Source organism: Carica papaya, chromosome 2 (genome assembly GCF_054855325.1).
Source record: "Carica papaya isolate Zhongbai chromosome 2, ASM5485532v1, whole genome shotgun sequence".
Classification (NCBI taxonomy): Eukaryota; Viridiplantae; Streptophyta; class Magnoliopsida; order Brassicales; family Caricaceae; genus Carica; species Carica papaya.
The window spans coordinates 2,480,076-2,507,398 of record NC_142310.1 but is presented as its reverse complement, the minus strand read 5'-3'; the positions used below and the strand labels follow the sequence as shown (position 1 = coordinate 2,507,398).

Genomic DNA, 27,323 nt, shown 5'->3' with positions numbered 1-27,323 from the left:
TTACATAATTAGAATAAAGAAAAGCATAAAAGACAAATATGATGTCTTTTTTTCCTCGTATTATATAAACTTTAAGATGAGAAACCTTCAAAACTTTTATATATATATTATGTAAATTTTGGCACGAGATAACTTCATAGAGTTTTTATATAATGTAGAGTAAAAGTACAAAATACAAATCTTATGTCTTTCTTTTCTTATATTATGTAAATTTTAACACAGAGAGATCTTCGTACAGGCTTCACACAATGCAAAATGCAAACAGTGAGGTTCCTGGAGTCCAAGTTGGATGGAACCTAGCAGCCCCAAATGTGTATCCATGGCCAATGTAAATGCAACCGTAATTGGCTGAGGCACCCCCATAAACAGTTGCGCCGGTGTTGTAGGCCCAAATAATCTTGCCGTTGCTGGTGTCAATTGCATAAATAGGACCATTTGGGGCTACAGACCCTGCAAATAATACTCCATTAGCAACAGTCACAGGGCCATGGGCGGTGTCGTTGTGGGGTTGGCCGTGGACCATAATATTGCCCCTGAATTAGCATCTAAAGCAACCCATGCCCCAGCTGTTGTTGTTTGGGTCATTGGTTTGAGGGTGAACTTTTCGCGGTTGCTATTAACTATGTTCGTGTACACTCTTCGCCCATCTGTGGCGGCACCCCATTGCCCTCCTCCCTCCAATCCACCCGGTCCTGCTTTCTGCAAAATCCACATATTTTGGCCATACCAGAGCTATTGGCGTCATTAAAATAAGAGATATGTTGAGCCAATTACAACAGAAAGAATTAAGGTAGATTTGTTAGATAGTCGATGATCCCTCACCTTGGACCAGAGAATTCTACCATTGTCACGATCTAAACACCACACAAACCCACTCTTCTGTGCAGCAGCCACAGCATCACGACTTGTTCCATTAACAGAGATGGTAAGCAACATAGGAGCCGCACCAAAATCTGCATCCAAGTTAGGTCCCGGAGGGCAATCAGGATTGTTAGGAATCAAACAAACAAAATAGAAAACGTCGTAGCCACCCAGTTGTCTGTTCAATTGAATCCTCCCGGAATCAAGATCAAGAGCTACAATGGAGTTGAAGTTGACATCAGGGCCGATACACTGATCAGGATGAGTTGGTCTAGTTGTTTGATTGTTTTGTTTCTCTTGACATTCCAAAACTTCTTTGGGAGCTATGTAGAGGTTCCCCGTGGCGACATACACATGTCCCCTGAAAATGTCAATAGCAGGGCTGCTGCCCCACACGGCGGCTCCGGCGTATCCTCCCAGTTTGCCTCCATTGTCGGGAAGCATGTAGGTTTGCCAGATGATTGTACCTGTTTGGAGGTTTAGTTTGACTACACTGCCTCTAAATGTGCAGCATTCACCTGCGGGCAATCCCACCTCTAGGGATGACACCCCAACGTAGAAGGCCCTACCAACAAGAAAAATTAACTTAAGTTTTGTATTAGAGATAAAAAATGCAGATAGTTCATGGAAATTTAAAGACAATCATGGGTATTTCTGAATTTTCAAAACTTATATATATATATATATGCTTAATCTCATTAACAGAAAAGAGAAAACAAGAGGTTAATTACCCAGAATGAACAGTTCCAGATGCAGTAATAACAGCTCGAGGTCGACCGTCAATCTGCGTTGACCAAAGAAGCCTTCCGTTCAATCTAGAAACAGCAATCACAAAAGCTGGTCCATATATTCCGATTATCAGCCTATCACTACTGACCGTCGGCGTTGATCTTGACACCGTCACGTTCGCCACTATCCCTGTTCCTCTCAGTCCCGTTATCTCACTCAGATTCTGCCGCCATATAAGATCTCCGTTGAACGCGTTTACTGCGTACAAGAACCCATTCCATGACGGAAAATACACTACTCCGTTCGCCACCGCCGGAGTTGCAGAGATGTCTTTTCCGGCTTCGAATCTCCATCTTAGCCTCAAGAAGTTTCTTACCATGAAAGGGTTCAGCAACAGTTCTCCGCCAGCATGCCTCCTGTTTGTTAAATCGCCTCCGTGATTCACCCACTGGAATATTCCATGCAAACCAAAAGTAAAATTTCATCATGCCCTCTATATATATATATATATGTACGTTCATTTATACATTCAGAAACGTTGATGATCAAAGGAACAGTGAGGTGGGAATTACTTACATCTGCTGCTGAGTAATCTATAGATACAAATAAACAGAATATCGCTGCTAAAGTTGTGATGATCTGCATTTTGATGGAACTGTTTGTGGCAAGATAGCTAACTGAGTTTATTTCTTCACAATTCACGCTTGTCATCAATTTATAAGTAAAATGTAGGCAGCTTGGTCAGACAGGTCTTAATTTTTCGTTTTCTTTTTCGAAAATTTCGGCTTTTTTTTAGTTTGCAAAGTAAATTTTCATTATAAATTTTGTGTAGTATACGAAATACAAATTCTGATTTAATATATATGAACCGAGGATGAAATTACAGACTAAAGAACACGTTACATACTCTTAGAAGTTCAAATTTGTTTTAATTTATTTTAGAATTCGAAAAAAAGAAGAGAGAATTTGATAAAGTTTTATCATAATATTTGTCTTAATTAATAAATTTTCTTTTGGAACTTTGTAAGAATATATATACACATATACATATACATATACATATATATATATATATATATGGGGTGACGCTTAAGACAAGATTGTCCAAGCTAGAAATTGAAGCGTTAAAGTTGACTGATTTTCAGCTACTTTAGATGGGGCAAGAAAACAGATACATATTTGAAATCTGGGTATAGCTGACAAGGAGGCTTTCCTCCATTTCAGGGCAATATTTAGAACTCAAATTTTCTTTAGCATTAATTAATAGTGAGAAAACTTCATTTTATTTGCATTTGTATATATATATACATACATATATATGTACATCTATGTGTGTGTATGTGTATGTGTATGTGTATGTGTGTTCTCGAAATAAATTATTTTAGCATCAATGAGCAGTGATGAACTCTTTACCAGTGTCTTCTATATTATTTGAAGCATTTTATAGATTCTTGCAACAATTCTTTTGTAAAGTCTAAAAATGTCAATGTTGATTAAAATATTTTATATATATATATATATATGATACTGAATTAGGATTGAGATGGCAGGGTATTGAAGGCTAATCATATTAACAAAATATCCTTGTGCTTTGAATTATATATATACATATATATATATATATATATAAACAATATAGCCGATTTGTAAGTACCCTTTAATTAATTTAATAAATAACTATATATATAATGTATAGTTTGTAAATAAGTTGTATATATGATACTGAACTGATATACTTTGTCAACTCTATATTCTGACGTCGTAGTACACACATAGCATCACCAAAGATAATAAAAGGAAAAAAAAGAAGTGGTCATGGTGTTAAGATCAGCTCATGATGATGATGATGATGATGATATAATATATATATATATATATATATCCACCATCATGGGTGTTAAGATCAGCTTCAATGGTGGATCGAGGTCAAGTAAGGTAGCTACCAGAGTTCCCCCAAACACTTCAGTATTAGGACTAAATTCAGCCCTCATGCAATGAAGTGGTCAGGGAAACTCCGGGGGACACCTTACACTTTCTTCTTTTTCACCATCGTCACCTGCTACCTCCTCCAGTATATATCCCTTAATTACTAATTCTTAGGCAATACATGCACAATTACTGTGTGTGTGTGTGTGTATATATATATATATGTCTGTGTGTGTGAGAAAGATTTGGTTCTGTACGAGGGACCATTTTAAGAGACGATGAGCTTCTATAGAAACTGAACGTAGTCAGAATTGTGGGAAATATGAAAGGTAGAGAATAATTTTCAAATGTATATGTATACACACACACACTTCCATATATACATACACACAGACACAAGTGGTCGCCACTCCTTATCTTCTTTTTTCTCTTTGTCAAATACCTAAAGTCTTTTGTATTACTACATCATAAACTTAATATGTCATTTCTGATGATCAGTATGTATCTCTCTCTCTATATATATATATACACACATGCTCATAAATATATATATAAAGAGAGAATCAAGTTACGTATGAGAATCATTTGGATGCATGTAAAAAGTTGAAAAGATTTAATTCTCTAAACGCCCATTTAACAAATCTGGCCAGCAGCTACGTCTAGATTCATTATTGCTCTAAACATCCTTTACACCTTCTTCTATCTTCTACTATAAAAAGAGAAAACCTTGCCCATTCCCTGCCATGGAAGCCAGACCTACAAGTAATAAACTTAAAGAAGCCATAGAGATCAAGTCTCCCCTGGAGTTCCCTTAAACACTTCACTGAATTTCATTATTCCACTGAAGTGTTTGGGGGAACTCTTGGTGTCATTTGATATAACATCACTCCATCATCTTCATCTTCCATAGTTCTTAGTTTCTCTGGTTATATACTCCTCTATGCACTCTCATTTTCTACCATAAACAATTCAGTGAGCAGAAAAGAATATGAATCGGGTTTCTTCTGGAGTTCCCTTAAACACTTCACTGGATGTTATCATTCCACTGAAGTGTTTGGGGGAACTCTTGAAGTCATTCGATACTGAAGTACCATATTTTGCTCCAAGCATTTTCTATCCTTTAATGGCAATTTGTGGCCGGTAGGTTTGTAAACAAGAATGGTAAGTCAATGGGGGGGGGGGGAAATGGGTTGACATGTGAAGTCAAGAGTGAGAATGGTGAAGATGACTTGATGGGCTTAATGGGCTTGATGGGCTTTGAGAAATCCAATGTAATGGGCCTCAAAGGCAAGGAGAGTGGATATGCTTGCAATAATTCTGATATGTACATATTTTTTACTGTGACAAAATTAATCAACCTCACAAACCATCAATGTTAATTGGATATAGCTTCTAGTTATTTCATCTTTATAAGAGGTTGTCGTAGAAATTTCAAAATAAATTAGAACTGAATCTAAAACATGTTCGTATTGAATAATTAAGATTAGATATGTAAACGGAAGTACAACTGAATTCATAACGAAAAAAATCTGGACGTCATACGGTGGATCTTGCAAATCAATACGTTGGTCCTTTAAAATTTTCACACACACTCTTTTCTGGTGATAGAATGACAAAATAGAAAAAACTCTAACGTATTATTTGAGGAACATAACTATTTATTTATATCTGTAACTTTTCGTTATTTTTAATTTTATCCATCACAAAATAAAAAATTATATTTTTAGTTCTCAAAATACTTTTAATCGAATCAGATAACTTAAACGGACCCAATTAAACCTACACGGTTGATCAAAAACTCAAACAATCACAATCGAGTGTTATTTGATAAAGAATTTACGGGGTCACATAAATAAAATAACCCTACTTACTAAAAACTTGATAAAGAACTAAGTTGTTATCTTCACCGATATTAAGATATAACTACGAATGGTCCAAATAAATCATATGATGACTAATCAAAATCAAATGTATGAAAGTTTTCAGTCTCATAATCATGCAGTCGACTTCGAATTTTTTCAAACAATAAAATAAATTTCAAGTCCTGGTTACATGGAAATGGATCATCCAAGAACCTAAATAAGCAATATGATAATATCTAGAGTATTATCCGAGTGTTTATAATCATAATTTATTCAGAATTGTTTTAGCTTTTGCTCCATTTGATATAACATGTTATGAATAGTGTATGTATATCATGTAAGTAATGAATGAATAAATTTATTCAAAAAAAAAGGTGAATAATTCACAAAAAGACCCTTTTGCTTTTGATTCCAGTGAATACTTACATTACATTCATGGCTTTTTATGCAACTCGTTACCCAAACACAATTCTTTTGTATATCCTAAGTCCATGGGTACAGTATGCTAATACATCAATTGTCTTGATTTGGCGTATATATATGCATATATGTGTGTACATATATATATATATATATATATACATGTAAAGAGAGAGAGAGAGGGAGAGAGAGAGAGAGAGAGAGAGAGAGAGAGAGAGAGAGAGTAAACTTTGGGATAATTCAATATGGTGGGCATGCATTGCGAGAAGTTGCCTTTAGGACCACCAGCTAGCATATGACTGAAATATTCCCACGCTGGTAATTGAACCTGGTCTAAGTTTTTGGAAGGATGAACAGTTTCATACGAGAGCTAGAGACAGAAGGACTTACCAAAGCCATCCCTTTCTCTTCTCGTTCTCTTTTACCCTTTCTCTCTCTCTCTCTCTCTCTCTCTGTTCTTTTCTTAAATCTTAACTCTTCATTGTTACAGAACTTACATGCACTCAACTGGTTACACACTTCATTTGGAGGAAATCTTAGTCTCGTTTGATACTCCAAGATGATTTATTGCTTCAGCATTTTCCATTAACACTTCATTTGGAGGAAATCTTAGTCTCGTTTGATACTCCAAGATGATTTATTGCTTCAGCATTTTCCATTATCTGATTACTTCATATAATTAATAAGTACATTATCTATACAACCACCATGTTGTAAATTACATTGTAACTTGACACTCACACCTTAATATCTAATGGGTTCGAAGTCTGATCCATCCTTTTAACTGTTCACTTCTAAGTAACGACATAGCTGCTTTATTGGATTTAGAATTTCACTCGGTTTAAGTTTTAGGTAGTTCCATATTTGCTTCTTCTTCTGTATTTAACTGGAAAAAGATAGGTGATATAAAATTATCTAGTTCACGCAAAATGATTAATCATGATTGTGTATATTTTAATTTATTCTTAATAGCAATCAATTAGCTCTATAGACCAGCAAAGTATGAATCGGAGAAAATACGTGGGTGCTAATATGGAATAAATGAAATATGATGTGATGATAACATGATGAAGAGTACGAATCAAATTACATCGACACACATAAAAACTACATTATATCAACAATGCATACAGAATAATACAAAAATAATTTACCCAGATCAATGAATGCATCAATCGATTACCTTAACCGAGGAGATTTTCGATATGAAGGCAACGGAGATGCTTCGGGTGTTAAATGCAGAGGAGATTGCTGCTGTCTCATGGGGGACCTCTGGATAGGGGTAGAAATTGTCAAGGATTCAGAATGTCTGGTTCCAGTTCTGGGCGATTGAAGCTGCTCTAGTTCTGCTAAAACATGTGACATTCGTGGCCTGAGTTTGGCTTCGATGTTTAGGCACTGTGAGGCAAGGGTAGCAGCTTTGTAGGCTCCTTTCTGAGGGTACTGGCCCTCCAATTTGGTGTCCATGATCCTGAATAGCTTTCGTTTGTCACTCAGGTATGGTTTTGCCCAGTCGACTAGATTTTTCTCCACGCCAGATTTTGTGTTATCAACAGCACGCCGTCCAGACAACAGTTCGAGCAACACTACCCCGAAGCTGTAGACGTCACTTTTTGCAGTTAACCTTCCTGTAAAGCAATGGGAATCCCTTGATGTTATTGCAACACCAAAAAAAAAAAAAGAAAGAAAAAAGACAACTCCAAGTTCAACTAGTGATCCCCACTTTTTTGAACATGAATTCATGTAAAAGTTCCATGGAAACAAATAGAACTATTAAAAGATTATTGTCAAGAAGCCACTCTGGCGGTTTACTACAGAACAGAAGGCAAAAAAGAGTAAATTTGCAAATGGGGGCAAAAGGGTCTCTTCCACTTATAACGAATTAGAGTTATGGTTTTTCGCTGTAAGCAGACTGAAAGCGATCTAAAATGACACTGCTGCCCGTTCGGCCATTGCAATTTCCAGGCGGTTCCCGCTCCCCTCTCCCACTCATTTTCTCTTCCATTTGTAGCCTATAAATAGGCATTTTCTCAAGAAATCTATCTTCTTTCTTTATCTTTTCTCTCTTTTTTCTCTCAGGTCCGAAACCATGAGTAAGGCTTTTGACAATTATACACATTAATAGACAAAGATACTTCTTATATAACTACCACTACTTAATCCAGATGTGAGTAAATCAAATACTTAAAGCTTGAAATACCTATTAGACAGAACAAAAGGCTCCGTTCTATCATAAGCCAAACTTATCAAGCAAAAAAAAAGTATTAACAAGGGCAAGAGAGCCAATACACACAAACAAGCCACTGACATTAATGTTTCTAACACAGGCATTGAACAAACCTGTAGCAACATATTCAGGTGCTGCATAGCCATGAGTACCCATCACTTGAGTTGAAACATGAGTATTGTCGCCTGTGGGCCCTGCTTTTGCTAAACCAAAATCTGAAAGTTTTGCATTGAATTCCTGCATCCAAAATGCATTTACAATAAGAGAAGTTTTAATTTTCTTTTCCAGGAGCAGTATATGTAATATAATCTGAAAAGAGTTCCAGATTAGATAAACAGTATCTTCCTTTTTCAGCATACCCCATCAAGTAGAATATTAGAGGCTTTGAAGTCACGGTATATCACTTGTGATTTTTCATCATGAAGGAATGCGAGCCCTCTAGCTGCACCAATTGCTACTTTAATCCTTACTGCCCAAGAAAGTGGTTGCGGTCCTCCTGAAAACCAAAATACAACATCAAACATGACTAAGAACCCTACAACTTCAGTAAAATTGAGATGGTACATCTAAAATCTTGCCTGAGAAATAACAGAAAAACTCTGAGAGGACTGATCATCATAGCCATGGGGAAGGGGGATGGAGTAGTTTCTGTTTTTATGATATAGAAACATCGATACTGAGTAGCAATGGAAATTATACTTAAAATGCGTTTCCTACAGGATAATGGAGAAACAATATAGAGGTGCTTAAGTTTGCTATGCAGTTCCTTGGCGGCACACAAGTCAATTAACCCAATTTGAGTATTTTACGTTTCCATAAACCAGAGCTTCAGAGTAAGAAATATCTGAATTTTATGAATCCACCCTTTTGGCATAACAACTGATTTCCAAGTAGTCCAAATATAGAAGACAATAACAGAGGATAGTGCCTTTATATCATTTTAAAGTAGTGATTGCTTACTTCTGAATAGATGATTCTCCAAACTCCCTTTTGGCATGAATTCATAGACCAAAAGCCGATTCTCACCCTCCAAGCAATACCCAATTAGTTTAACCAGATTTGGATGATGAAGTTGACCAAGATAATTAACTTCAGTCTGAAACAAAAGGGCTATCAGTTGATGAACCAGACACAAAAATCTGAAGAAAACTTTACGGGAAAGAAATAAAGGAGACTAAGATGAAAGGAACCGGACTTACCAACCATTCCTTGTGGCCTTGAAAACCTTCAGGTTTAAGTTTCTTGACAGCAATAACCATTCCTGATCCAGGCCTTGAAGCAGTCAATGTGTGTTCATCAATCCATCCTTTAAAGACATAACCAAATCCACCTTCACCAAGAAGACTATCTGGACGGAAGTTCCTAGTTGCATTCCTTAGTTCATTGAAGGAAAAAGGTTTCAAATGTGGGGAAGACAATATTTCGCCTTCAGTCCTTGGTGTAGAAAGACTTTCAGAGCTGCTGTCTAAACTGTATGATGATGTGGTGGTCAGGCTGGACGGAGCACATGATCGGCTAGTTTTGCTAGATATCCTGGAGCCCCCTAGTGCAAGAGAAGAGTAAAATTAGTTTCAAACCAGAAGTCATTGATTATAAATAAAGTGGTTAACCCAGTAATTATTGAAAATCAAAGTCAGCCCATGGAGAGAAAGGAAGAAAAACAAGTGGCAAGAAGACATTTACTACTAAACTCAGGTACTTTCAAGAAACATACAAGAATGAACAAATTCATCGAATTCAAACTTAACCAGCTACTCTCTTCAATCACAAAAATAATTTTGATTTTTCCTCACTCTTTTCCATCACAATGACAATGATTTCCCAACTGAAAATTTACTCCTAATACAATATCAAGAAGAGCAGAAGAGCATACTACTTGCAATTATTACTTTATATAATGTTCACTTAGCAATAATTTTACACCAAAACTTTTTCCTGCATTTTTCAGTTCTGCTCCACCATAAGGGAGGTTTAAATAAAACTTAAACAGCATATTCACTTTTAATTACAAAATCTGAAAAGTGAACTTACAATTAATGGCGTCTCTCCGGATGTCAATCAGTCAATACCCAAATTAAGAAACTCAAAGATTCAAATAAAAAATTTCTTTTAATTGAAATCCAAGTGTCCAATCCAAGCCTAGGTTGCAAAGTACAATCATTGAATTCAACATGATATAGATCTAGCCCATCATAAATCCACTTCCAAATACAAAGACAAAAAGAAGATAACAGAGCCAGAAACAGTAGCCCCTTAACAGGAAATGACCAGCTATACACAAGTAGGGTAATAGACAAAGAACAAAACAGAGAGAAAATTGAGGAGAACATCTTTCCCTAAAATTGCTTCCCTAAAATCCCCAAAACAAAATCAAGCTCGAGGACTAACAAGGCAACAGCAGCAATGGAAGACTAGCAAATCCAGCTCTAAATTATAACACCATATAGCCATAATCAGAAAATAAGAAGGACCCAGAAGGAAATAACAACAGATTCAGCTATCAAAAGACAAACAGATAAAGAAAGAGCAGAGCCAAAACTAAAGGGGAAAAATTGATGGAAGGGAAGTAGTAGGCAAGTAAGGTTACCACAAGCAGCATTAAGGCTCTGGGTACTATCTACTTTGGCGGAAGAATGTAAGCAGTTCCCCATCGAACAGTGAAAAGGGTATGGTCTACAAACAACGGGTTTTCTCGTTCTCGGTTTAGTTCAAAGAAGAATTCATTATAAATCCAAGCAGAAAGAAACTGAAGAAGAAAGTGAATTAAAAATGGAAGAATGAGCTGATAATATAAAGAAAGGAGGAGAAGCAACAGGGAATTTGAGGAGAAACAGGCATAGGTCTGTTGCTACTGCTTGTCGTTTTAAGACAAACGCGTTTGGGAGTTTGGATCACCATTGACGTGTGCACCAACACCACCTTTCACATCTATGAACTCTCTCAGTTCATGGGTGTTAGTGAATTCTCTGTATTGACCTTTTTTTCACCCTGTTTTATATTATTAATGTAATTTAGGTTTTTTTTAACACGCGTATTTATCGTAATTTAATGATTAATCATAAATATAGTTTCTTATCCAAATATTTTTGCATATTAAAATTATTTTTTTATTTTAATTAGTTCGACCTCGTATAATTTATAAAAATTCAATAACGGCTTCTATAATTTATTAAATTAACGGAGAACATTTTGTTCTATAATGAAATTAATATAAAAATAAAAAATTATAATAAAATTCAACATAATTCATAATATCATTATTTAAAATTAGGAGAACAAGTCAAATAATAAATTAATCTTATTCTTAGCTTCAAAGTAAATTCTTGAATTTTTATATGTTGAAGATAATATTTGTGATGGGTTATTAAAATTTTAATATATTTCGTATAAAATAATTTTAATTATTTTTTATTTGATTTTTTTTATATAGTATAATATCGATAATTAATTAATTTTTTTTTAAATAATAAATAACAAGGGAAGGGTAGGGAGATTTTGGGTATTAAAAGAGGAGACGTCAGGATTAGGTAAGCAATGAACGTAAAGTGGGCCCAGGCCCAAGAGCGTGCACATGTGTGGACAAAAGACAAACAAATTAAGAGGGCATCTTTTGTGGGTCCCACTCCCCCCTCCCCGTTGTTCGCTTCCAATTCCATTCTCTGTTGTCTTCCTACGGGTAGTCTTGGTCAACGATTCATCATATCTATAATTAATTAATTTTAAATTTAATTATTTTTTAATCCTAAAAGGTTTTAATAAAAGCCTTTTTTTTAAAAAAAAAAATTTAGAATTTTATATTAAAAGATAACTTTTTTTTTATTATTTTTTTTATTTATACGTTGAAAGGGTCTTTACTAATACTTCTACTACTTATGAAATTTGTATAAGATATTATTCTTATCTAATTCAAAGAAAATCTTTTATTTAGTCAAGGTGCATGAATGTGTATTTTCTTCAAAATAAAAAAGGTGCACGTATACATATACATATACATATACATATAAATATACATATATATATTTATATCTATTATACACATGCTAAAATAGTATATTTTTTTCTTTTTTTTTTCTATTTGGTCATTATCTTGATTCTACATTAATTTACATATTTTCAAAAATATTTGAATTAGCCCATAATCACAAATTTTGACAACTATATTTTAATTAATTACTTTTTCATGTCTCATTAAGACATAATTAAAAATATTTCACATTAATTCAATTTAATTTATATTTCAATAGTTGTCGTTTAGCTTAAGGAGAGAAATTAATTTGAATATTTTTTAAAATATTAAAATTAATTAGAAGTAAAATTAAAAATTGTACCAAATTTAATAGAAAAGAAAATAGTAGAGATAAAAACTATATATATTTCTGCATGTATGTATGTATATGTGTGTGTGTGTGTGTGTGTATACCCGGAAATGAAAGCATTTGGAATGTGGAGAAACTTATGGAAGGTCATTATTAACACCTTTCCTTACAACTAATTTATTAATCTTTAATACATATATTACTATTTGGGAAACTTTTATATATATATATATATAGTAAAGTTTTGAAAATAATTTATAAAAAAATAACGATTAATGTTCTTATAACGTTTGATTTAATAAAATTATATGTTAATTTTATTAGTTTATTGATGAAATTATAATAATTAAATTAAATTTTATTTTAATAAATTATGAATATTTGTGTAAATGATACATTTCGTAGTGGGTAATCATGTCGTGATTAAAGAGAATATTTACCTAACTTTTTTAAAAAAAAAAAACAAAAATGTTATTGAAAATTAAATATATAATTTGGTACACACACACGTGTGTGTGTATATATATATATATATATACGTAAGAATTTTTTTCTTTTAATGGTTAAAAGTAATTTCGGGCACATCTACATTTTAGAATTATGGGAATCTAAAAAAATGAAACCATAAATTTGCTATACAATGTGAAAAGGGTTTCTTCGTCAATTTTCTCAAGAAAAGAGAAAAAAGTATCACACATAACACAAGTGATGTGACGTGACGTAAATTTTAATTTAATTTATTATTTTACTAAACAAAAGTTAAATTCGATATTTAATTTTATTATATTTAAATATTGAAATTTTTTTTTTTTTTTAAAAAATGAATTTTGCAGTTCCAACGTAGAAAATTTGTTTTTAATTAAATTCAGATTAAACTTAATAATTCTGATATAAAATTATATATATATATATATTTACATATCTATGAAATGGGTATGTAAGAAACCTGAAAAGAAACTCAGAGGGTGTTTCCCCAATATTGAACCCAAAAACACTCATGAAACTATATATATATATATATAGATATATAGAGATAGATAGATATATAACACCTTGACTTTAATGGGTATATATGAAACCTGACTAACTGAAGTGTACCAAAACCCCACCCCCCATTAACTTCTATCTATCACCTCTTCTCAGTTTCTTTTCCTCCAAGTCTCCTCACACTTCAAATTTCTCATTGGAGAAAATTGCAGGGTTGACACTTGCACGGTTTCCATACATTGATTTGGGTCGGCATTTTCTTCCACTGAAAATTTAATGTAACACTACAAATTTTGGAACATTTAAACTTGACATGGTCAAAACTTGTATTGATTCTCTCCAAGTTGAATTCAAGCTGAAATTGGGCTTCACAAATATTTAACTATCAAGACCACAAAAAGAGAAGCTTGGCTAACCCTACTCTCCTTTTTTTTTTTTTTTTTTAATTACAAGAGATTAGAAGCAAAACATGACTTACCTGTTATACATTATAAATCGAAGAATCTTGACGAGATCATCTTTAACAATTTTAATGAGTTCGTACGAAGGATTGACGGAGAAAGTATGATTACGACAGGTTTTTTTTTAAAAAAAAAACAAGTTAAATCTGCGATATCCAATTTTTATTCAACTAAATTTTAATATCTTAAATCAGGTTGGGTTGATGTTAACGTGGAGAGACTCATTGTAAAAAAATTTATTCAAAACTTGAACGAAAAATACAATGTCTGTCTCAAAAATTACTTTATGCACGCCCATGTTCCATGCCATCTTCAGGTCATCGAGGACGTTCTAGAGCTCAACTTGTAAGACGGAGCACGTGTCGATGTTTCTACCGAACTTTTATAAAACCAAATTTGAATCTCTTGACTTAGTTACATATTAAGAGCACAAAGAGACAAGTAACAATTACTTTAATTGCCACCAAGCCTAATGGTTTTAAGCTTTAAGAGTTTATTTATTTATTTATTATTAATCACTTTATCCTTTCTTTGCTTGACATTTCAATTATTAGCTTTTGTTTTAGAAGTTGTGTTCATGGGTTTGGGCTTTATTATTGGTCCAAATATTAAAATATTCAAATTAATTTTTATATTAATTTTTTTAATCTTTTTATTTATTTATTTTTTCAAAAATATTTGTATTAATCTATATTAATTAAATACCATTAATATTGTTAAAGGTATTGTTGCATATAATTAAACTGGGAAAAAAAATAAAAAAGTTAATATAGAGAATAATTTAAATATTTAAGAATAATATAAATACTTAATATTATTACTTTTAAATTAAAATATAGAAAACGTTAGTTGGGCCCCTGTCAAACTGGACAGCCCAATTCGATGAACAACCGGAAGCTTAAACGGACGTCCGTATACTCGTTTCGCGTTTCTTCCGCCAATCAGAGAACCGATATATGTCACCTACCCAATTAGAATTCGCCACGTCGACAATCGACGTAGCTTGGCGCGCTCCTCTTCACCGTTATAACGACGTTCACTTACGACCAAACCGCAGTTAAGGCCGTTAAAACATTTCGTCGTTTCCAGTCTTCTCTCTCGCTCCCTCTCTTGATCTCTCTCCTTTCCGTAATTTTACTTTCATTATATTTCCCATCTTTGGAAAATTCTGCGAGAATTTGTGATCGGAGAATCGTCGCCGGGGTAAGTGATGGAAGCTCACGGCGCCGGAATCTGGCGAGTGCTGGTCTTAGCATTTTGCGTCGCTGGAATCTGGGCTGCCTACATCTATCAAGGTGTTCTCCAAGAGACTCTGTAAGTAATGTTATCTCTATCTTCTCTTTTTTTTTTTTCTTAAATAAAGATTTTTGGCGTTTAATTTGGTTATTAGCATTATTGATTTGAAAAAGCATTTTCGGTTGCTGTGATTTGTTTCATTTCTGGATCATTCTTCATTCTTGTTTTCTGATTTTATGGTTTTCTACTTTTGTTCAAGTGAAAATGAAGAGAATCTAGGTTAGGAAACAGTTCTAACAGTTATCTATCCTGAAATCTACAACCATTAAAATGGACATCCCAGTGATTATTATTTATTTACTAAATATTTTTCCGAGTTACATGCATTTAAATGTAAGTACTTGGAGTACCGAGCACTGTTGTTTCAAGGTTTGATTCAAATGCATTGATAAACTATCATCTATTTTCAGAGGAAAGACGAAATTGTTTATTATTCTTATTACTTTTGTTTAACCGACAGAAGTTGAAGATAGGATTACCTGGCAACATATTATACTTATCTTGGATTAGTCAATTAAAATGTGAATCCGCAGAACTAGCCTTGTTTCTTCTCAAAATAATAACGTTTTCCTTTTGTTGAAGGTCAACAAAGCGATTTGGCCCAGACGGGAAGAGGTTTGAGCACCTTGCGTTCCTGAACTTGGCACAGAATGTAGTCTGTTTAATATGGTCGTATATAAGTGAGTCTCATAATACCCACTTTGTTGTGATCTGTTGCTTGGTTTTTGTCTGCAACTAACTACACTTAACAGCCGACGAACATGATGGAGCTGAAACTTTGTTTATTAATGACTAGTGATAAAGATGTGGTCAAGAAGCAGTGGAGGTGGTGCGCCCTGGTGGACATTTTGGAGTGCAGGCATTACAAATACAATCGGTCCAGCCATGGGTATTGAAGCATTGAAGTATATTAGTTACCCAGCCCAGGCATGTCTTACTTCCAATTCTCTTGAAATAGCTTGTTTTTTGTCCATTTTTTAGTTGCTTATTATTAGGAAAAAATCAAGAGAAAAAGAATACGTTTTTATGGTTAAAGCTATTTTATTGACATTGTCTTGCACTGATCATTAATTATTGATGTGATTCAAATCCTGTTTTCTTGTCGGTGAAACACCTATATATGTTGTAGTTGATAAGTTCCAGTGTTTTTTTTCTGTTGTGATCGACTTTTTTATGTAGTCCTTTGTTCCTTTTTTAATTACTCTAGTTTTTTAATATTGATTTTCCTCTCTTTTCTTGCAGGTCCTGGCAAAGTCATCGAAGATGATTCCAGGTGAGAGAGCCATTAGTCTGTGGGCTTTACATTTTTTACGTAAGGGTCATGCATTTTACCAAGCATGACCGTTGACATCATGGGCCGACATTATTGTTTCCTTTTATACATGGTTCTATTGTTGGAATTGCATTCCATATCGGGGTTAATTCTACTTATTTGGAATTCCTTTTTGACTGAATCTCTTGTGGTAAAAAGGAAAAGTTGCTTATGGAATAGTATTATGAATTAGGGTTATGAGTGGAAAGTTCTCTAAATAAGGATGTTTATTTGGATACAGTACCATAATATTTTTTAGCCCTTGAATTGTTGATGATGCTTCATTCAAAATTTGCTTTACAAAATGGGCTGGCAATTGTCGATTTTGATACTTCTATCCGCTGCATGCTCCTTACTTTTACTGTTTTTATGTTTTTACTTTTTGTTGGAGGATGGTAGTTTGTAATTCTTTCGCGTGTAGTTCCTTTTTCTTGTTCTAATAATACCTCTTTTCTCCAAAAAGAAAACTTCATCTAGAATCCTTTACTTTTCTTCCTTGGTAGAGCTTATTTGTTTATCTTCTCTTCCTTGTAATTGAGAATTGATTTGCATGGAGAAGTATGGACAAGAAATCTTCATTTGCAATGAATTCTAAGCTGTGAGTAATATGTTGCATTTCGTCAAGAGCAAGTTGAAAATGGTTTTGTTGTGTTTGCATAGTGCATCGATCACCATGGCCCTTCCTTCCACTAACTTGGGCTAATTCTAATTGAATTAGCTTGTTCGTTAAGTGGTAAAACCTATAATATATGTGATAAGTCTTTATCTTTTCACAAAATATTAAGAATTCATCAAGCTGTGGTTCATTTGATGTTTATCGGTTCAGATGTTTCCAAAATTAACTCATGCTGGTTTTATTGTTGTTCAGTCATGTTGATGGGCACCCTCGTTTATGGTATTCGGTACACTATTCCAGAATATGTCTGTACTTTCCTTGTTGCTGGGGGGGTATCCACATTTGCACTTATGAAGGTAAAATGTATTTTATGGTAACTTTCTGCCTTGCTTTTATTTCCGCCATTATTTGCATTTAATCTTGTAAAGGTCCAAGATTCTGTTGTCCTGATTCTTGTTTACTTCTTGCTTTCACTGATGGTTCTCAGACTAGCTCAAAAACAATTAGCAAGCTAGCACATCCGAATGCACCCCTTGGTTATGGGCTTTGTTTTCTGAACCTTGCTTTTGATGGCTTTACAAATGCTACTCAGGACTCTATAACTGCAAGGTAAATATAAACCTTTTCTTGATGAATTCTTTTACGAGTTTGATATGCATAGTTTAGGTGTTTGATACTTAAGATTATTTGTTTATTTCCCAATATTTTCACTTGTTCTGTTCTATTACCAAAGTAAGTACACAATGTTAGGAATATAACTTGCAATTGACAGAGATTCTACTTTTGGGTAGAGCCATAGCATGCTAAAAATATGCCATCCTTTTTAATGAGTGCTTCGGTAGTTTTCATATGTAATATTTAGGTATATGACAAGGAAATTCCCAGTTTCCCACTTATTCTGTTCTCAAAGTAAACACTATTAAATAAAAACCCATCCTTCTTGGCCATGGCCTCTGTTCATGCTCTGACTTCTCTAGATAACCTGTAAATGATACCTATGCTACTCTGGGGTAGCTGAATTATGAGATCTCTGTCCCCATCCATTCCATTCTATTAACTTTTCACTAGTTAATTTATGTATGGAACTAATTTTCAAGAATTCCTTAATCATCATTTGCCTCCAAATTATGTATGAATAATACTGCTGTGTAATTTTATTTAGTGCACATGGTCAACACAAAATAAGTATGCAATCATCATACAACTGACGAAGGTCTTTAAAGCATGCTACCTGTTTTTGAACTTCAACTACGTTCTTCTTTTTCTGTCTTAAAAATAATTGCGTTCTTATTTTATCATATTTGCAGGGTATATGGATTTTGTATTTTCCGTTATCTTTTTCTATATTGAAAGAGGGTTCTTTATTAAGTACTTGTAGATGTCTGCACAACCCTCTATGTATGTATTTCTCAAACAAATTCTGTTTTTTTTAATCCTCAGGTATCCTAAGACAAGTGCATGGGATATAATGCTAGGAATGAACTTATGGGGTACCATGTACAATATGATCTACATGTTTGGCTGGCCACATGGTAGCGGATTTGAGGCAGTCCAGTTCTGCAAGCAACATCCGGAGGCAGCGTGGGATATCTTCCTATATTGCCTCTGCGGTGCAGTGGGCCAGAATTTCATCTTTCTGACTATTAGTCGATTCGGCTCTCTTGCTAACACCACCATCACCACTACTCGCAAATTTGTCAGCATTGTGGTTTCCTCGTTGCTCAGTGGCAATCCTCTGTCAGCAAAGCAGTGGGGATGTGTGGCCATGGTCTTCTCTGGGTTATCATACCAGATCTTCCTCAAATGGAGGAAACTGCAGAGGTTGCAGCAGCAGAAGAAAAAAAAGACCTAAAGTACGAGGCTTCTGACAGAAAACCTCACTATATAGTTATTTTCTCCCTCTGTTTCTCCATCCTTCTTGTTTTATTATCATCTGAGCCATAAGGCTTCCTGTTTCCAACTTTAGGAATACTTAGAAACTGGTAAATGTAATTGAATAGATCCTTAAATTGAGTAGTAAATTTTGAGTATAACGAGAGCATTTTCTTCGCTTGTGCTTTTTCTTCCTGGTTCCTTTTATATATTTTCAGGTGATGGTTCTTGTAATCTTTTTCTTTCTTAGTTAGGGTTCAAGAAAAGGATTGTGATTCTGTATCTGAATTCCAAAGTTTTTTGGGGAAGAAGATTTGATGACATTTCACAAAAAAAATTTCACTTCGTTTTTTATCTATGCCCTTCTACCTTTCCAACAATTTCAGTTTGGTATTTGATCAAAAATCTAAAATTTTTTCCAGTTTCAGGTAGAAAATCTTCCAGGGTTCATAGTAACTAGTTAAAAGTTCCCTTCGAGCGTAATCATAAATGAAGATATTATATTATAATTTGTAAATTTTTTAATGAAATTATATATATATAAGCAGCTCAATAGATGTTAAGACGGTATGCCCTCAAAACGATTCGTTTTACAATCTTTTAATACGGGCAAATGGAAAATGTGTTTACTTGTCAAAAGAGAAATTGGGTGGGAGTTAAAATGGTAAATTTCTTAAACTGTAAATCACCAAAACTCAAAACCCAATAGTGAAGGGAGTCAAACCGTACCACTCTCGAGAGATAAAAGTAAATAGCACTTTATTTTGTATTAGTTTCCCTCTCTCTTTCTCTCTTTCTCTTTTCCCATTAGCTTTTTTGCTTTCCTCATAATTGCCCGTCCACCACCACCCACTCCCCTTCCCTCCCTTCTTAACACACTTCCCAGTACCCTTCTTCCCCACAACTCTGTCCTCATCAGAGAACACAGAGAGAAAGAGAGAGAAGTGGGGTGGAGGATGTGTGGGTGGGGAGGGGAGAGGGGTCATTTTTGCAAATGCTAAAGAAATTGCCTTGTAAGTTTACTATCTTTCTTCTTCACTTATACATTCTCCAAATTCTTCACCTTTTCACTTTACAGGAGAACCCACATCTCTGCATCTCATCCCGTTTTCAGAATCCAGGGGAATGAGGAAGAGAAGAAACTGCAATATAATTCAGAGGGTAAAGCTTTGTTTTTTCTTCTCCTCCCTTTCTTTTTTCACTTGCAGTAAAATCTGCGTTGACATTCTCTTTTTTCACCCTCCTTTTGTTCTGCAATAACCATTCGGATTATGAAAGTACACGATGCTTATGTATCTCTGCTTACTGCTGCAGAATTCTAGCATTTCTCTTATTGTCCTGCTTTGGAACTTAATATGAAGGGAAAACAGAAAGAAAAAGAAGAAATATATCCACACCAAGTCAAAAACATATTTCCACTCAAATCATATTAAGTTCTATTACATTAGAAATCAGGGACAAAGAAAAAAATAATGAAGGATAGAAAACTTATTCTATACCCTTTGCACACCTTAAAGACAATAAATAGGAATTCAATCAACTGGTTAATCCTCTTTAACCTTGTTTTTTTCTTCTGGGGAGATCTCTGTTTCTTTTGATCATATACTGGGCGAGTTGCCGATGTGTAATTACAATCTCACTAGGGAATTTAAATAGTAGGTTCTGTACAAAAATGTCAAAATCAAGACCAAAAACTGGATCAAAAGCAGTATCTGAATCCAAAATCTTGTGAGAAGACAAACAAAAGAATGACACACATTAACAAGCACACTGCTATTAGATGTGAGTATTGAGGTCGTACCCTCTTAGTAGGAGAAAGGGAAATTTGAAGGAAAAGGTAGAACCCAGGACACATGGTTTGATGTGTCTGAGATGCTAGAATGTACCGTAACATTCTAGATCAGTAAGCTCGGAATGCAGATCATGGCATGCCTCTTTATAAAACTTCAGGCCGAAATGGCTGCAAACCTAGGAAACTATGTTCAAACAGGAAAGATAAAACTTGATATAGGTATATTGACCCAAGGGACTGAAAGATAGGATGTAATTGGTCTGGAGGTTGTAAAATCTGTATGTGAATCGATAAGAGAAGTTGTTTATAGGCTCTGAAGAAGAACCCTTTTGCAGGGTGGTGGCTGTGAAGGATTAGCAATTGGATTCGGAGAAGGGGACTCGATCCCAAGTGTTTTCAATAGGAAGTTCCTTTCCTGGAAAAAGACCAACAAGAAAAAGAAACATCAGTCTGTATTCAAATATGAGAATGAACATATAATGTATATAGATGTTTTGATACACGCAATAAACAGTAGCATCTCTAATTGCAGTAATCTTTGTCCTCTTATGCCTATATCAAAGTACAAAGAGAAATATAAAACAAAAATTCCCCTTTGTTTCTTGACGCTTGGAACTGATATAAAATTGCTTTGCTTTGATTTTTCATTTCTAATGTTTTGCACTTGATGGGATGAGTTACGATAACATAAGACAAGCAGTTCCAACCTAATCCCTCATCTTGTTTGTCTTGCTGTTTTTTCTTTTCTTTACTATTCAAAAACTTCTTCTACAGCAGGGAGTCAGAGGAGGCCATGGTTTAAATTTTCCTACTTTTGTAAGATATTACTCACATTTTGGGTGAACAGCTGACTCCAAATGCAGAAACCACCCTAGTTTGACAGTTCAAGAAAGAATTTCAGGTGCTTTTAACTGGAAAAACATGGCCATTCAGCCAGTAAACAGCCAAACTGCTGGCTAATATTGCTACCACTTCTGGTGTATAACTTCAAAAACACTAATATGGATTCACATTCACAATTCACAACTTAGTCTTCCTACAACTGAAATGTTGATGGCCCAAAAACCACTGGTTTCATTTTCCTTGACAATGACATATACTTGGAGAATATATTGAGAGCACGTTTAGGATTGCTCTAAAAAAATATATAGAAGTAATAGGTGCTGATAAGTAAGTTAATTAAATATTTAATTCCTGAATAAGTTAATTAAATATCTATATTCCTGAATATCAAGGGTAACAGTACTAATAAAATCAACACTTCGGGTTAATACAGAAAAACTCACAAAAATGTGCTTATTTGTTGTTGCTTACCCTTGTTTATAAATAATCATTAAGTGATATGCTTATTGGATAACCAAACAGAAAAATAAGTCAGGTAATTTATATGCTACTTTAAAAAGGCGCTAGACATAATGTTAGTCCTAAATAGGTAATAACTAGGTAATGCCTACTTAATACGATAACTTCCATCCGTGTCATTGATAAGGTATCTAACACCACCCTCTACAAAAATGGCAGAGGATTTGATAATTAACAAACTTAGCATCCTCAAAAACCCTCTCCAAATTTTATTTTGCTTCTAATTCAAGTTTCGATTCTCATTTTCACCACTATCGTTAATTAGGCATCTAAGCCACCTCAAAAAGAAAAGCATAAGACTTAATAATTGGCAGGCTTAGAATCCTCAAAAACCCTCTCACGATCCTACGATATGTTTGGTTCGTGTCTATTATATTCTCATTTTCATAACTATCATTCAAGTCTATTGTATTCTCATTTTCATAACTATCATTAATAAGGCATCTATTCCACCTTCCTGCAGAAATGACATAAGATTTGATAATTAGTAGACTTAGAATTGTCAAATCCTCTTGAAGTCTTATGTATCTTTAGTTCAATTCTATTATCTTTTCATTTTATTTTATTTATTTAATATATATAATTAGTTATGATTTCATATTTGATGTATACAATTGAACCACTTCATCCATATATTCAATTCCAAAATGATGAATTTGCGTTTCCACTTGTTAATGAAAGAATCACAGAAGCACCTAATTGAATTAGACAAGAAATAACTTGAATTATTCTCATTCAAATTTAATCTCATTTGTATTATATTCTCATTTCTATTTTCATAAATTAAATTTAAACTAAACTCAATACTAGATCTTTGCCCTCATTAATGTGCTAGTGTCTTGAAAATGGGTCAATATTACTATTCTTGTTATTGCTGCTGAATCAGCTGTTAAACATGTCTACTGCTTACTGATAAGTGATATCACTATCAGTATTCAGGAGATATAGTAACTGGTAAGCTCAAGTACCAGTTCCACAGCATTTCACTTTCACTACACAATCAGTATTCAGTAAAAAAACCAATATTTTAAGATGACTTACACTTTCTGAGAATTTTGGGCTTGGAATTCCTGCAGCTAAAGACCTGAAAAGTGGGGTACAATGAAGAGGGGAACTGAACTCCGTACTTGAGGAGGCAGAAACAATTCCATTTTCATTTACTTGTCCATCACAAGTTGTGAGTAACTCCACTGTAATAAGTTTTGAAATTACATCAGCAAAAACAGATGCCATAATTTTGAGATTTTATACCATATTGGTAAGAAAATGAAATAAGTTTTAGATATGCTATAAATTCCAGTACCTTCATTTGTATTTAGGTTGGAAAGAGTCTCTCTCTCCTGCTCGTCAATGCAATTTCCCTTGCCACTGTGAACAGACTGTAGTTCTGTTCCAATTTGCTGATTCAGTGGATCCGTCTCATCTTGAGTTTGTTCTGTTTTATCACCAGAAATATGGGGCATTGTCGTTGATCCTGTACTATATTCAGAGCTAGCGGGGGACTCCTCATATAGATCAGGTTGCCTATAATGTAGTAGTCCATCGTTCAGACATTGTTCGGTAAGAAAACCCAAATGAATAAGATTACTGTTCAACTTTGTTTTAGTTACCTCCAAGATCGTTGACTTCCCTCATTACTGCTCCTTAGGTCCTCTATCAGGTCCTTAAAATCTTCAAGTTGAAAATCAATACCAGAGATTCTATATTTGAGACTTTCATTATCTTTGTTTCGATTCAAGAAATCTTGGAGAACCTGGATATAGATATATGAATGTTGGAGACCATCAAAAGTTGTTAAGTGATTATTTTGTGATTATTCTATCTGGAAAAAAAATTCTGGGTACTCAAAAGAGAGGGTGCTGCAAATTGGGTACTAAACTTCCGGAATTGTATGTAGACATTAATAAAGCTATACACTCTTCCAGTAGAAGATAGACTAGCAGTTTAGCCAGACAAGAAAATTGAGAAACATGAATGTTAAATCAATTTTAGTAAATGAGTAAGTTTGTTCCCTTGTGAACAGATCTTTGTCTCGCTGCATGGTTGGAATATCTCAATGAACTTCAGGTTTACATGAAGTAACTATCTATTATCACCATGTTAAAACACAAGCAGACAAATACAGTGGATGCACTTAGCCGAAAGAAACAAACAAAAGGAAATTTCTTATCACCTTCCAAGCATTGTCTAGACTCTGCTCTGAGTTCTCAGTATTAACTTTCAGTGCCAGTGAGCTGAGCAGTTCTGCTTGTTGCATCAAAGCAGTTATCTTTGGATCATCTTTCTTGAGATATATTCCTTCAGTTTTATTATTCTGAGCTGTTAATAGGACAACAAGAAAAGGTAGCATTAAATTTTATATGAACTTTACAAAGAAATGCATTTTCTGTGAACTTAACAAAGAATGATCAATAACTCGCAGAAACTAAAATTTTTCACATTAAAACCAAAGATACAAAACTAAAAATAAGAAACAATAATCTGTTTCCTCAGTTATAAATGTTTTTTCTTTTATTTCCTTCCGTGATTTTTCAGCCACTGTACTGAGTTCTAACTTTAAATATCTTTGTTTCAGTTGATTTACCATCACTAGTGACATCCTTGACATTGCCAGCATGATGTTGTGCTGCCAAGCTGTTAACCTTGGGAAAGTTCTGAACAATGACAGCAAAGGGGTGTCTTGGGTGTTGATTCATTATCTTTGCACTTTGTTTATGCAATCTGTCTCCGGAATCGCCATTTTCTGTGAGGTCCAAGATGTGGCTTCTCCTGCATTGCAACAAGAAAAGATTCTTACTATATGTAAACAAAATGTTCTCCTCTCCAGATGTATAATAGGCATTAAATAGATACCTCATTTTCTTAAGAGGTGCATCATTTTCTGCTGTTCCATCAACATTGTTTTGAAATAAAATTCTTTTGTTATTTGTATTCATGATCACATTCTTGTTTTCCTTTGCCAAGGCTTCATATCTTGCTCTCTTCTTGCACAGCGTTGAGAATCTGTTCTTAACAGCATTATCGGTTCTGCGTAAAAGGCAGACAAATACGTGTTACTCTCAGGATTACCAAAAATTTTATACCGCAAATAGAAGATTATAGAGGGGAAAAATAAAAAGAGGAAAGCTTTTATGTACCTGCCTGAAACCACCTTTGCTATTTCTGTCCATCTATTACCAAATATTTTTTGAGCCTGCACAGAGTCTCAATTCATGATATTCCAAGAAGATTCAATAATGGGATAAAAACACTCATGCAAGCTCAAAATTAATGGCTGCTATGGTGTTGAACTTTTGAGAGACAAGGGGTGTGGCAATTAATTCTAGGTCTGGCCTACTTTCATTTTTACTGTTTCAAGGACCCAAACACATACTGTCACCGCAACTAAACTATACAGGTTAATGGCAATAAGACTTTTGATAAGAAAACAGAAACCCAGATTCTCTTCCAGAAGAAAAAATACAAAAACAGATGAATTCATTGAGATTTTGAACTAGTTCGCTACTTATCCAAAATCATTATATCAATAAATATACAAAAGGAAGTGAAATCAATTACCTCACACAATAGCATGTCTTCTTCCGGTGACCATCCACCTTTCTTGAAGTCAGAATTCAAATATGTATACCATCTGCAGTATCATATATGGTTGAATCCATATCGGACTAAAGTTTTAACCAATACCCAAATAGCCAAATTGAATGTTAACAAGAGGATTGAATGGACTAAAAACAGAGGACCATTAAACTTTAAGGATTTGTGTATCATCAGTTCACCAACCTTCTTCTGCACTGCCTTGTTGTTTTATCCTTGAATTTGGAAGCAATAATGGCCCAACTGCATACAGAATGAAATCAACAAACTACCAGAAAGAAGAAGAAGAAGAAGAAGAAAATTTGACCCAACAAAGATAATCAAAATAAAAGAACTTAATCAAAACGGAATCTTACTTGTCTGTTCCATGCAAACTAATTTGCTCTCGGAGTATATCATCTTCCTGCAGAATCACATATACCCATCAGATAAGAAGCTCATAAAAGAGCATCGGATATCGATTATCCATCATCGATTATTGATTATCGATTATCGGATAGAAGAGAAGGAAACATTGAAAAACAAATAGAGGGAGAAAGAGACCTCCTGAGTCCAGGTAACTATATGGCGTTCCTTCTTCTTGGAATCTTCACTAGAACCGTTCTTCTTCTTTGCTTCCTGCATCCTCCACTAACTTATTTATTCTTATTCCCTTCGGCTCTCTGTGGGTTTTCTAAGACGCTCCTTCCCTTTTATTAAAACCCAAGTCTCGCATGCTATGCCCACCTCTTTATGCTCATCTCATTATTTAAACAAAACCCAGTAAAAAGGGGGGAGCTTAAATCTTTTCCCCTCACTTTTCTCACTAACCCACTGTTTGGTTCAAACGGAATCACGAGCTGCTCTCATGATCTCTACGACGTGCTCCCCCCTCCCCGTACCCATTAAAACCCACGAAGAAAAAATCAAAAGAAAATTCCTCGGATTCTAAATTTTTAACCCAAAAATGGTCGTCGATGGAGACGGTATCAGGAAAGCTTTGATGGTGTTTTTCTATCTGATCACGAAATCCAAGAAATCTCGTATACCTAATGCGTATATATCCGCGTTCTGGGTCGACGAGAAAAGCGACGTAGATCTGTGTATTAAAGATTTTGGGTATACAGATTCAACGGAGATGGAAAAATGTAGAGATTGAAAGGAAGGTTTGGAGAAAATGGGATTTGGCTTTTGTTCTTTTGTTAGTTTATGAATCGAAACGAGTGAAAGTAGAGTGTATGTAATGATCCGATTTTAAAATTTCTTCATAAAGAAAACTTTTTTTGAAAACTTTTCTCTCTCTAAATTCATTTTCATTTTCTTCACATGAAAAGAAAATAATTTTAATCTGGGAAAAATATATATATATATATATTAATTTAAATCAACGGATTCATGCTTGAGTGCGCGGGCATGAAGGCGAGTTTGAAAAACCAAACGCTGAATTCCATGCCACCACCCTCCCCATCTCAATGAATGCTCTTCATGACTGTTCCCACACTCTCCATCATAACCAAATTAATATTTTACTTCAAAACTTTTATTAATTAAAATCCATTTTTTTATATATATATATATTTATGAAAATTTACAGAACCATAATTTTAAAATTTTTGAAAGTAATTTCCTTTAAAAGGGTGCAACACCATCTTCGTGAACTATATACATATATATGTATATGTATATATACTAACCTTCCCAACTCACTAAA

General features: G+C 34.3%; 4 protein-coding genes and 1 long non-coding RNA gene across 8 annotated transcripts; 2 read left to right on the top strand and 3 right to left on the bottom strand.

Moving 5' to 3' along the window:
- Positions 1–133: 133 nt before the first annotated feature.
- LOC110807136 (uncharacterized) lies at positions 134–6,659 on the bottom strand. Its single transcript, XM_022032169.2, has 4 exons — positions 2,167–6,659; positions 1,593–2,038; positions 823–1,426; positions 134–699 (listed from the first exon to the last, which is right to left on the bottom strand). Exons 1-4 carry the CDS (start codon positions 2,299–2,301, stop codon positions 478–480), a joined length of 1,407 nt encoding a protein of 468 aa, XP_021887861.1. The 5' UTR covers positions 2,302–6,659; the 3' UTR covers positions 134–477.
- A 142-nt stretch (positions 6,660–6,801) lies between these two features.
- LOC110807114 (putative serine/threonine-protein kinase PBL3) lies at positions 6,802–10,938 on the bottom strand. Its single transcript, XM_022032142.2, has 6 exons — positions 10,613–10,938; positions 9,225–9,568; positions 8,986–9,121; positions 8,385–8,521; positions 8,139–8,262; positions 6,802–7,426 (listed from the first exon to the last, which is right to left on the bottom strand). The coding sequence occupies exons 1-6, from the start codon at positions 10,674–10,676 to the stop codon at positions 6,978–6,980; spliced, it is 1,254 nt and encodes a 417-aa protein (XP_021887834.1). The 5' UTR covers positions 10,677–10,938; the 3' UTR covers positions 6,802–6,977.
- Positions 10,939–14,834: 3,896 nt separating this feature from the next.
- Positions 14,835–19,065, top strand: LOC110807144 (UDP-galactose/UDP-glucose transporter 3). Its single transcript, XM_022032178.2, has 7 exons — positions 14,835–15,103; positions 15,668–15,765; positions 15,882–16,012; positions 16,328–16,358; positions 17,266–17,369; positions 17,501–17,622; positions 18,454–19,065. The coding sequence occupies exons 1-7, from the start codon at positions 15,000–15,002 to the stop codon at positions 18,863–18,865; spliced, it is 1,002 nt and encodes a 333-aa protein (XP_021887870.2). The 5' UTR covers positions 14,835–14,999; the 3' UTR covers positions 18,866–19,065.
- Positions 19,066–19,681: 616 nt separating this feature from the next.
- LOC110807127 (uncharacterized) lies at positions 19,682–24,974 on the top strand. Of its 3 annotated transcripts, none has more exons than XR_015816811.1 (5): positions 19,682–19,898; positions 19,964–20,046; positions 23,116–23,216; positions 23,359–23,599; positions 24,615–24,974. It is a non-coding gene; the product is annotated as an uncharacterized LOC110807127 (long non-coding RNA). The 3 variants fall into 3 exon arrangements; XR_015816812.1 differs by adding an exon at positions 24,063–24,382 and having other exon boundaries at positions 23,116–23,599; XR_015816810.1 differs by having other exon boundaries at positions 23,116–23,599.
- On the bottom strand, positions 20,274–27,056 carry LOC110807126 (transcription factor MYB124). 2 transcript variants are annotated; one of them, XR_002538401.2, is made up of 13 exons: positions 26,177–27,056; positions 25,990–26,036; positions 25,820–25,876; positions 25,598–25,670; positions 25,177–25,232; positions 24,893–25,066; positions 24,624–24,808; positions 24,213–24,358; positions 23,650–23,792; positions 23,343–23,563; positions 23,081–23,229; positions 20,687–21,092; positions 20,274–20,547 (listed from the first exon to the last, which is right to left on the bottom strand). XR_002538401.2 is itself a non-coding variant. In XM_022032159.2 (12 exons), exons 1-12 carry the CDS (start codon positions 26,255–26,257, stop codon positions 20,982–20,984), a joined length of 1,443 nt encoding a protein of 480 aa, XP_021887851.2. In that variant the 5' UTR covers positions 26,258–27,056; the 3' UTR covers positions 20,274–20,981. The 2 variants fall into 2 exon arrangements, 1 of the variants encoding a protein (XP_021887851.2); XM_022032159.2 differs by having other exon boundaries at positions 20,274–21,092.
- Between the last annotated feature and the right edge of the window lie 267 nt (positions 27,057–27,323).

Coding starts and splice junctions, on each gene's coding strand:
- LOC110807126 (XM_022032159.2), bottom strand. CDS start 26,257: ATGCAGGAAGCAAAGAAGAAGAACGGTTCTAGTGAAGATTCCAAGAAG. Junction 25,671..25,819: donor ACAAGGCAGTGCAGAAGAAG/GTTGGTGAACTG, acceptor ATGATACTGCAG/ATGGTATACATATTTGAATT. Junction 21,093..23,080: donor GCCCAAAATTCTCAGAAAGT/GTAAGTCATCTT, acceptor GTCTTTTTCCAG/GAAAGGAACTTCCTATTGAA.
- LOC110807114 (XM_022032142.2), bottom strand. CDS start 10,676: ATGGGGAACTGCTTACATTCTTCCGCCAAAGTAGATAGTACCCAGAGC. Junction 9,569..10,612: donor GAGCCTTAATGCTGCTTGTG/GTAACCTTACTT, acceptor CTCTTGCACTAG/GGGGCTCCAGGATATCTAGC. Junction 8,522..8,985: donor GGAGAATCATCTATTCAGAA/GTAAGCAATCAC, acceptor TTTGGTTTTCAG/GAGGACCGCAACCACTTTCT.
- LOC110807144 (XM_022032178.2), top strand. CDS start 15,000: ATGGAAGCTCACGGCGCCGGAATCTGGCGAGTGCTGGTCTTAGCATTT. Junction 17,370..17,500: donor CCACATTTGCACTTATGAAG/GTAAAATGTATT, acceptor GATGGTTCTCAG/ACTAGCTCAAAAACAATTAG. Junction 17,623..18,453: donor CAGGACTCTATAACTGCAAG/GTAAATATAAAC, acceptor TTTAATCCTCAG/GTATCCTAAGACAAGTGCAT.
- LOC110807136 (XM_022032169.2), bottom strand. CDS start 2,301: ATGACAAGCGTGAATTGTGAAGAAATAAACTCAGTTAGCTATCTTGCC. Junction 2,039..2,166: donor TAGATTACTCAGCAGCAGAT/GTAAGTAATTCC, acceptor GGAATATTCCAG/TGGGTGAATCACGGAGGCGA. Junction 1,427..1,592: donor TCTGGAACTGTTCATTCTGG/GTAATTAACCTC, acceptor TCTTGTTGGTAG/GGCCTTCTACGTTGGGGTGT.